General features: G+C 37.6%; 1 protein-coding gene across 5 annotated transcripts in view; it reads left to right on the top strand.

Moving 5' to 3' along the window:
* Window positions 1-6,616: 6,616 nt before the first annotated feature.
* LOC131078975 (DNA polymerase eta) overlaps window positions 6,617-9,781 on the top strand; it is an 88,726-nt gene continuing 85,561 nt past the window's right edge. For 2 of the 5 annotated variants that reach the window (XM_059209837.1, XM_058016836.2), the window contains exon 1: window positions 6,618-6,875. In XM_059209837.1, the coding sequence (XP_059065820.1) occupies window positions 6,800-6,875 (76 nt within the window). In that variant the 5' untranslated portion in view covers window positions 6,618-6,799. Of the gene's footprint in view, window positions 6,876-7,298; window positions 7,419-9,781 lie in introns of all 5 variants that reach the window. The other 3 variants (XM_058016837.2, XM_059209838.1, XM_058016838.2) reach the window with 3 other exon arrangements.

The raw sequence follows: 9,781 nt of genomic DNA, 5'->3' as shown, positions 1-9,781 counted from the left end.
AAATCGGATTTTAAGTGACAACAAGAACAAAGACCTTGTTTTGACAAAAAGGGAATAGGTGTATAAAGAGTATGAAGCAGTGCTGAGACTTCAACATGCCTAGTGTTTGGATACCTTGCTCAGTGATGGACTGGGTTGCCAGATGAGTTGAAGCAGCGGGAACCACACTCTCTGCAGAACTACCATGCAATGTTAAAAAGGGCAATCAGGTACATCCAGTTGGAAGATCATTGCAGGAAAGGTGGATTCCTCTCACATTTCACCCTCCACTTTTACTATATTTTGTTCCAAATTGGAAGAACCTCCAAGCATATGACAAAGAAGTTGAGGATTCCCATTGGAAATAAATAGAAAGAAATTAGGGTTTTTATTGGGATCCATATGTTCTGGCTACATGGGAGACGAAAGTGACTGATTTTAGAAATGAAGTATTTGAGGAAAATGCAAATGCTTGAGGACAAGAATTAGTAAGCTTGGGGGGAAATGATGAGTAGCCTTTTTGGTTATTTTATATGGACCATGTTATGTTGGATTTGTTATTTTGTGACTTAGACATTCCGGTTGTGATGAGTATAAGCCCTTTTGTGTTTAAAGTTGTGAACTTTGCCACCCATAACAACCTTATAAATGATATGATAAATCTCTTTTAATTATATGGAAATGCTTGATTAAATGTTGGTTAGAAGTAATATTGTTCGAATATGTGTTATGCATGTTAACTTCTATGTATGTGCAGCTGGAGAAGAGACCAAGTCAACACAGAGACATCGGTTGTTGTTTTAGAGAGTTATAGTCCTACTCAAATAGGACTATTGAACATGTCAAGTTGGTAGTTGATGATCCTAACAAAGCTCCTAGTTGCGGTTGATGTAGTTATTGTTTCAGAACATGTGCCACTTTGTTGAGGAGATCTAGAGGATGCCATGGCCTATATTTGTGCAGTGGACTAAGTCCTATAATGATTCACCCTTATATGCTTTTATTTCTAATAAAAGTCGTCCTCCTAGTTTGTTGGGAGTGGATCGGCTATGTAGTTTGTTAGTTGTTAAATCTCCTATAAATCCATTAGTTTAGGATGGAGTATGTAATGTATTTTTATCTTTTCAAGTATTCAGTGTACTCTGCTTTCATAGTTTAATAATACAAGAGATTTTAGTTCTGCCATCTTTGTTGTTCAAAATTTCAATATGTATGTGATATTGTCATAATCTTTAGATACAGTTAAGGTCTTGGAGGCTCAACCAAGGGGGGCCCACTTGGGGAGCATCCACGTTCATTCACTTCCATGTTTTTCTAAGTAAGTTTATTATTGAGCTTATGTTTATTGTTTAGAATCCTTTTATTGACTATCCTGCAGCCACAAAACTTCCATTTTGTGATTGTTCTCGCAGTCAAAGGAAAAACAAAGTTTATAGTTGCTAGCTGGTTAGTTTATTTCTTGCATAGAGTTACAAGCTTCGTGTTAAGTAGGTTAAATTGATGCCAATAGAATCAATGTTAGAATCTAATGCTTTCTATTAATTCCTAGTTTAGCTGCTTTAAGTTTAAGTTAGTATTCCTCATGAGTCTCTTGATGCACATATAGTATAGACCTGTTTGAAGTATACGTTCCTAGGTTGACAATTGAATGAATTCCTTATCAACAAGTTAGTAGTCCAATGATAACAGAGAATTGAATCCCTTTGGCTGAGGAATGAGTCTTTACTACTAGGGCATTATAAGGAACCAACACCTGGTCCCTTGGCAGACCTTCCTTTGTGGTCCACACTTCATTTATGTCCTTGGTGGAGGAGATCTTCACGCTTTGGGTCTGACCCATTTTACATATTTCATTTTCCTGTCTTGGAGAATGTAATCTTTTGTGGTTAACTTGAATGTGTTCCAGATGCTATATATGTTGTTGTGTTTGATCCTTTGGGAGAGGGCGAAGATAGATGACAAATTCAATTCATGATTCGTACTTAGGATACCACTTGGAGGTCTGGATGGATTGTATTATAGAATGTATTATGTAATCAAGCTTGTAAGCCTGCATGTTTGCCCGCATATTGCCAACTAGTTTATGATGAATCTATGATATTATGGATATATGATCTTGCATTTTCTACATTTTGTGTTGTTGCTTATGTTGTGTTACTATTGCTGCATGATCTAAATTGTTCTCTTCAAGGGCCCTCCAGACCATGGCTATGTCAGATGGCATTAGAGTTGGTTGCAAACCTTGAGGCATTCCTTTGGGTGAACATAACACCGAATTGAGGCAGGTTGCAAGTGTGTTCAATAGATCGTTGACGAAGAGGCAATTGGAATTTTGTAGTTAGATTGCCGAGTTGAGGCAGTTGCACTAAATCAAAGGAGGAGATGTTGTTTAGAAGTATGAACCATAGAAGGGTAGAGCTAATGATGGAGGATTTTAGAAATGAGATGAGGAATGGGATCCAAAACATGCTGGTTGGTTTGTGGAGGAATCCTGAATCAAAGGATGAGTATGAAGAGGTAGGGGAAGAGGTCGAAGGACCGACAAATGAGGGAGAAGAAAGATCTCTTAGAGTGGTGGCACAAGTTAGTAAATTTCATAAAGTTGAGGTTGCTAACTTTTCAGGTACATTGAATCCAGAAGACTTGATAGATTGGATCAGAGAGTTGGAAGATTACTTTGAGTTTGAAGGTATTAAAGACCGACAGAGGGTCCATTTAGCACAAACTAAGTCGAAAGGGCACATTGCTTAATGGTAGAAAGAATTCCTGATAGATAGAGTGGAGAACGGTGAGATGAAAATCGCCTGATGGAGGAAGATGGTTGCAAGGTTGAAGGCTAAATTCATTATGGAAGACTATGAGTTGGAATTGTTCAAGAAGTTGCAAAACTTGAAGCAAGACATGAGTGTGAAAGAGTATACTGAGGAATTCTACAAGGTGATGATTAGATCCAAACACCATGAGATGGATAGGGAGAAGGTGGCTAGATACATAAATAGAATTTTATTTAACATTCGGGATGAGATGAGTATGCTGAGGATTTCTACAGTTGAGGAGGCTTATCAATATGCTTTGAAAGCAGAAGATAAAGTGAAGAGAAGACAACAGAATAACCCTAGGGGATGAGAGAGACATGCAAAAAATAGAGGATAGATGAGTGACAGTGTGGAGAAGCAGAATACTGAAGAATCAAAATCTAAATGGAGTAAAGAACCGAACCAAAAGACAAAGAAAAGGAAATGACAGTAGCAGCAGGGAGTTCTTGTGTAAATGCTTCAAGTGTGGGGAAATGAGATATAGATCTTATGAGTGTTCTCAGGGTAACAAAGGAATGGCAAGGAATTTCTTGGCATGTGAGGACTAGGAAATTGGAGCTACAAATGTGAGTATGGTAGAACCGAAGCAAGGAGAATCACTTATGTTTAGAAGAGTCTTGCAGAGCAGAGAGGAGACCAAACCTAAAAAAGGAAGAATCTTTTCCAGACTGTATGCAAATGAGGAGGTAAGTGTTATAAGGTTATCGTGGATAGTGGAAGTACTGATAATCTGGTATATGAGGAGATGGCAGAGAAGCTTGGTTTGAAGAGGCTTGAGCACCCTTGTCCTTATAAGGTGAGTTGGTTGAAAGACGATCATGGGAAGAGGTGAGAGAGCAATGCTAGGTAAACTTTAATAGTGGACCTTACAAAGATGAATTCTTGTGTGATGTTGTGTCTATGAGTGCCTGACATGTTTTGTTGGGTATACCTTGGCAGTTTGATAGAAGAGCTATCTATGATTGTAGAAGGAACCTGATCACTATTGAGAAGGATGAACATAAGTTTGCTTTGGCTTCTTTGAAGGAGAAGGAGAAGGAAGTGAAGAACTTGAGTCTTGCGAAGAGTGACTGTGCTGAGAAGCAGGACGTAGAGGATATAATGGATTTGAAGAAGGACCTTGTGGAAAGGTTGGATAACAAGGTGGTACCAGATGATAATAAAGATGGTGATAGATAAGATGAATTATGGTGGAGGAACTAAATTAGATTTGTAGAAGAATGAGAGTGGTGGTAAGAGACAAAGTGTAGGTATGAAGAAAGGAAAGAGAGGAGAAGAGAAGAAGAAATTGGAAAATCTAGCAAAAGTACCAAAAGAGGTAAAAAGAAAGAAATTTGCAAACAAAGAAGACATTTGGATCAATAATGAGCATGGGATCTATATCCCAAATCCTTTTCAATGCTCATGAGCTTCCTCTCATGGAACATCTTTTCTACCTTGGGGTGTTTGATGTAGGGGCATCCCCGGTCAATGAGCAATCTTGCATCAACAACAAAAAAAAAAAATCGTTTCTATTCAGTTTTGTGTTGCACTTATGTGTTTCTTCCGACATTCTTAGGAAGTTGTTCATCTTTCATTGCGGATCAGATCTCTGGCTTCTAGACTTGTTCTCATTCCTTATTCCAGATTTTCAATTCATTTGGAACTTTTTCCAATAAGTTGTCGCTTTCGGATTGTCGATTTCTTGGTTCCTAGAACGGTTTTGAGGTTAACGACTAGTTGGAGATTTTTTCTCTTGCAAATCATTTTGTTGGCTTGCAAATATAATTGGCATTACACACGATGTTCCCGGTCCCTTGGTCAACCTTCCTTTGTGGCCCACACTTCATTTACGTCCTTGGTAGAGGAGATCTTCATGCTTTGGGTCCGACCCATTTTACACGTTTCATTCTCCTGTCTTGGAGAATGTAATCTTTTGTGATTGGCCTAGATGTCTTTCAAATGCTATATATGTTGTTGTATTTGATCATTTGGGAGAGGGCAAAGATAGATGATGATTTCAATTCGTGATTTGTAATTAGGATACCTCTTGGAGGTTTGAATGGATTGTATTTTGGAATGTATTCTGTAATAAGGCCTGTAAGCTTGCATGTTTGCTCGCATATTGTTGGCTAGTTTATGACGAATCTATGATATTGCGGATGTCTGATCTTGCATTTTCTACATTCAGTGGTATTGCTTCTATTGTGTTACTCTTGTTGCACGATCCAAATTATTCTCTTTGAGGGCCCTTTGGACCATGGCTACGTCAAAGAAACCCTCAACCAATTACTTTGAAAGGGTTTGAAACCATTCAACCATTTAAACCCTCATACATTAATGGTGAAATTGAAAACCCCTAAACCATAAAGCAATGTGATGCTTGAAATCGAAATGAAGAATCCAAATACGAGGATAAAATTGTTAACCCCTATACATTTACAAAATACTTTGAATTTGAAACCCCGAAAGCCTTATACATGATGGGTGATGTTGACATTGCAAGGATGGGAACAAGTAAACCCAAAATGAACGGTCCAATGTAAACCCCCTTGTAGATATATTGTGGTTGTGAAAACCCTTAAGCATTAACAATAAAAATAAACTATACACAAAGTGAATTTGAAACCCTCAACTAGTTACATTGAAAGGGTTTGAAACCATTCAAACCTTGAAACCCTAACGGTGAAATTTAAAACCCTTAAACCATTTTTTAGCAATGTGATGCTCAAAATCGAAAAATAGGCCACCAATATTAACAGTGATGCAAGAAATGAAATCCATTTGTATTCACAAGTCACCATTAAAATTACAGTAGAGCTTGAACAGAGGATTACGAATCCCTTTTTATATGTAAAATTTGTTTATGAACACATAATTTAGTGTTCAAAAACACAAAGACTTGCAAAAATGTTGAAGGACACACAAACAAAAGAATGAAGGACATCACATTTAGAGCACAACTAGTTTAAACATAAACACGATGTAAAAAATGCGTAAAAGAGGAAATGAACACAAAAAAATAGACAAAATGAAATAGGTAGGCCTTAGTGAGGATAAAACCTCACTTGGGTCAAAGGGGGGTGACGACTTTGAGTTCCATGACGATGCCATCCTATCGTCGTTGCCCTCCATACTTGCAAATGGCACCATGGGAGAAAGTACAAATAAAAAAACCAAAAAATGAAACCCCAACAAAAACCAAAAACCAGGTTATGTAGTGAGAAAGGCGTCCATTTACTTGAATCAAGGTGCACACGTTCTGATGTGAGGAAGAATATGTTCAGTGCCATCGCGAGCATGATGTGGAGCGAACAAAAGTGAGGACTAGAGAGTGTGTGCCAAACTTACCGACTTCGACTCACTCGAAATGTGAGGAGGAAGGCGTATTGAATGCTATTGTGGTTGAAACACGTGAGGAGTTAGTTGCATGCAAGGTAAGGTGACGCGTAGTTAATGCCAATACAAGGAAAGTTTGAAGGTGGCGACAAGAACTTTGGATGAAGGAGTTGGGAGATTGGGTGGGCATGTACGCGAATGCCATGCGGAAACCCCGTTCAATATAGACAAAAAGGTTGGCAGGTTAACGATGTGGGCCCAACCACGTTCTGGTCGATGCACCGAAGTGCCATAATTTTGACCACTCCAATGAATGAGTTAAGCGTACGTAGCAATATGCCAAATCAACGCACAAGATTTTGATTTGGTGTAGCCAACTCAACTGTCCACCTGACCAACGGTCAAAGTTGATATCCCCCGAAATTAAGATGCACACATAGTGGCTCCTCTCCCCTATCTTCTTCTTCTTTTTTTACTTCTTTTTGGAAGAACAACATGCTTCAAGTCTTTAGTTTTTGTCTACCCTCGAGAGTTTAAATTTTATTTTGGCGACATCGCGGGAACGGTGAGGCGACCCTAAAGATTACGAAGAACCCCTAAAAACTCCTCCTGTATTCGCGAATACTGATCTCTTATGAAGGCGGCAAAACGGAAAGGAAAAATCCAAATATTAAAATTAAAAAAAAATGCCAGTAGCTAGGCCCGAGCCCCAGGAAGCTCGAGTTATCGCTCATGTCGATTTGGATTGTTTCTATGTACAAGGTACTTTTATTATTATTCACTGCAACATCCTTCAAATTTTGCTTGGGATGGAATTTAACTTTCTTTAAAACCCTTCAAATTTTGGTTTGTGTGTTTTAAGTTCCCGTACAGATTTTGTTTAAATAAAAAATATCCTATGGTCGTATGCCTGGTTCAAATCTGTAAGGCATTTAATCGAGGCTGAGTGGATAGAATGCTTTTGTAAAGAAAATATCTTTTTCACAAATTAGACGAATTCTTAAATATTTTTATATAAAATTTGCACAGAGTTAAAATCAGGATTTCCGAAAAAAAAATTGGCCGAACAATATTTGCAGGATGAATATTTCAAACCATGTTCTGTTGCTTGTCACCAGGAAGAAAATTTCTTCAATTCTTACATACTTATCGAATATTTTCTCTCTTAACAACTTCCCTGTCTAGTGGCCAGGCGAATCCAGCGCTATTTTGTTGTCTGATTACAGGTGCTTTGCATGCCGGAATCGATGGAAATTGAACTCAATTAATTTACCGAAGTTAAAATGTGCAGGCACGTTTCTTCAAGTATGTTATTAGACCTAAATGTAAATCTCTATATATGTCCTCTGCAGGCAATTTTATTGAGAAATTTAACCTTAGTCTATTGGAGACTGTAGAACGCCTTGATAACAAATTATTGGCACACAGAAAAATTAAGGCAAAGTTACATGTGTGCACAAGTGTGTGTTATGCAGCACTTGGTGTAAACTCACATGATTCATAAATGTAGTGCACGGGTGCAGGATTATCACAAAGTGTGTGCGTGGGAGAAGTATGCAAAGTGTGTAGCATCGACCAAAAAAATTTGGACTCTGTAAAATTGGGTTCCTCTATCAACACAAACATCTAACTTGAACGTTGTAACATAACATCATCATGGAACTTAATAAAACAAAAGTCAAGTGTTTTTCCTTTTTCACTCTCTTCTTTGTATGTTTAAGTTTTTCAAAATATTAATATATTGCATGTGAGATTTAGGGTAAGTACATTGGGTGAGGCAGGTTAGGTTAGGTTCTCCTGTATGCGCCTCAGGTGCAGATTTTGGTTGGTTTTTGCACTTGCACCTGCCAACGTGTGCAGCCCACTTTTAGTAGCGTTAATACACCCCAATAACCTTGATTTAACACATAATTTTTTTGAGAGCGGGGAATGGGGCTAATTCTTGATCAGAAAATAGTAGTTGTAATTGTATACTATGTTACACCAAGTTTCTTGGCCTTTTTTGGGGAGGCCATTTTTAAGGTGATGGAGGGGATGACAATTTAAAAATAGAAAATATTTAACAATTTAAGAAATTCTCAATATTGATAGGATAAGGCATTCATTATATGCATTGTAGAAGTTGATTACATAGCATTAGAGCTGAATTGAGATTTCACATTAGAGTCCAGACACAATTTAACAAAATTCCATTGCTTTCATTTTCAATGTACATACATACTATAAAAAAATCGTAACAAAAAGTCTAAAGGCTACAAGTTTCAACTACGAATTGTTGGTGCCTTTGTACCTACGTGACTTTTATTATTGTACAAAATAAGGCCATTTTGTCTCTTGACATTGAATTAGTGATTATCAACAAAAATGCCCATGCCTAGCCTACAAATAAACATGATCTTGTTTTTAACAATATAAGGCAGAAAAAATTGCTTGTCTACCACATTCTAGATATGCACATTGTAAATAAGTAGGTGCCATGCAACTCATGAACATTGAAAATCATCTCTCTCTCTCTCTCTCTCTCTCTCTCTCTATATATATATATATATATATATATAGTAAAAGGGGACGTAAGTGAGATGGTAAGTCACACCAAGTGGGACCAAAGCTCCATGATATTTACTTCCATGGCCAGACAAGCAAAACTCACTTGAAAGAGACCAAAATGTTTTAAATTGTGATAACCATAGTAGTTGCACAAAGAAAGAAAGGAAATGACACACAACTAGTTGCCAAACAGATTCATTAGTTTGACCGTAGCCCAAAGAACTTGTCGTGTTCCTTCCAATTTTAAGTTGGCTCTCAGTGCCCTCACGAATAAGTGTTTTATGTATATTTTTAATACATATATGTAAAGTCCCTGACCAATTATTTTCAAATTCTTTACCCTTCCCAAAATCAAAAGAATAACAATATGCTATTAAATGGTGGATGCTCACTGATCTGTGTAATTTCTAATGGGTAGCTTCTGAGATAATATTACTGAGTCTATAATGATGTGTGCATCATGATATGATTGCATTGGAACTCATTTATACATGTATAATTGGCATGCATTAATACAAACAGTTTCATACATTACAGCATTATAAACTGAAATAAATTGCAGAATTAAATCTGATTGCAGGACTGAGATAAATATAGATTTAAACCAGATGTATGCACAGCTGATTAGCTTTGATAGAATGAGAATATTGAGTGACAGTTTACAAGCAATTTCATATACAACTTCTGACCTGGAAGTGCTATTCGACTGGGTGTTGCCGCAGCATGATAAACTCACTAGTCTACGCCTAGAAACAACATATCCAATCCTCATGTTTGCCCAGGAATGTGAACTACAGTCTATGTGATCCCCATGTGCCTGAAAAAGAGTATAAAGGCTCATGTCCAGCAGGAGACTTGCATCACTTAGCCAAATATCGAATCGCCTAGCTTAGAAGAATACCCACGGCCAGCTTAGTGAAGCTTCACTTCCATGCCTAACCCAAGTAACACACTCAGTTATCCTTCAATGCTCAGCAAATAGCATTCAAGATCCCCCACGTCTCGTAGAAAGTTATTATGCCCAGCAAGGAATGGAAATCAACACCAAAAATCACTAAAGTTAGAGCATAGGTGCACCCAGCTGCAAATCTCTATCAAGCCGTCCAAAATCATTCACCATA

This window comes from Cryptomeria japonica, chromosome 8 (assembly GCF_030272615.1).
Source record: "Cryptomeria japonica chromosome 8, Sugi_1.0, whole genome shotgun sequence".
In the NCBI taxonomy this organism is placed as follows: domain Eukaryota; kingdom Viridiplantae; phylum Streptophyta; class Pinopsida; order Cupressales; family Cupressaceae; genus Cryptomeria; species Cryptomeria japonica.
Note: the sequence above shows the minus strand (reverse complement) of the source record. Positions and strands in the feature narration are given on the sequence as shown.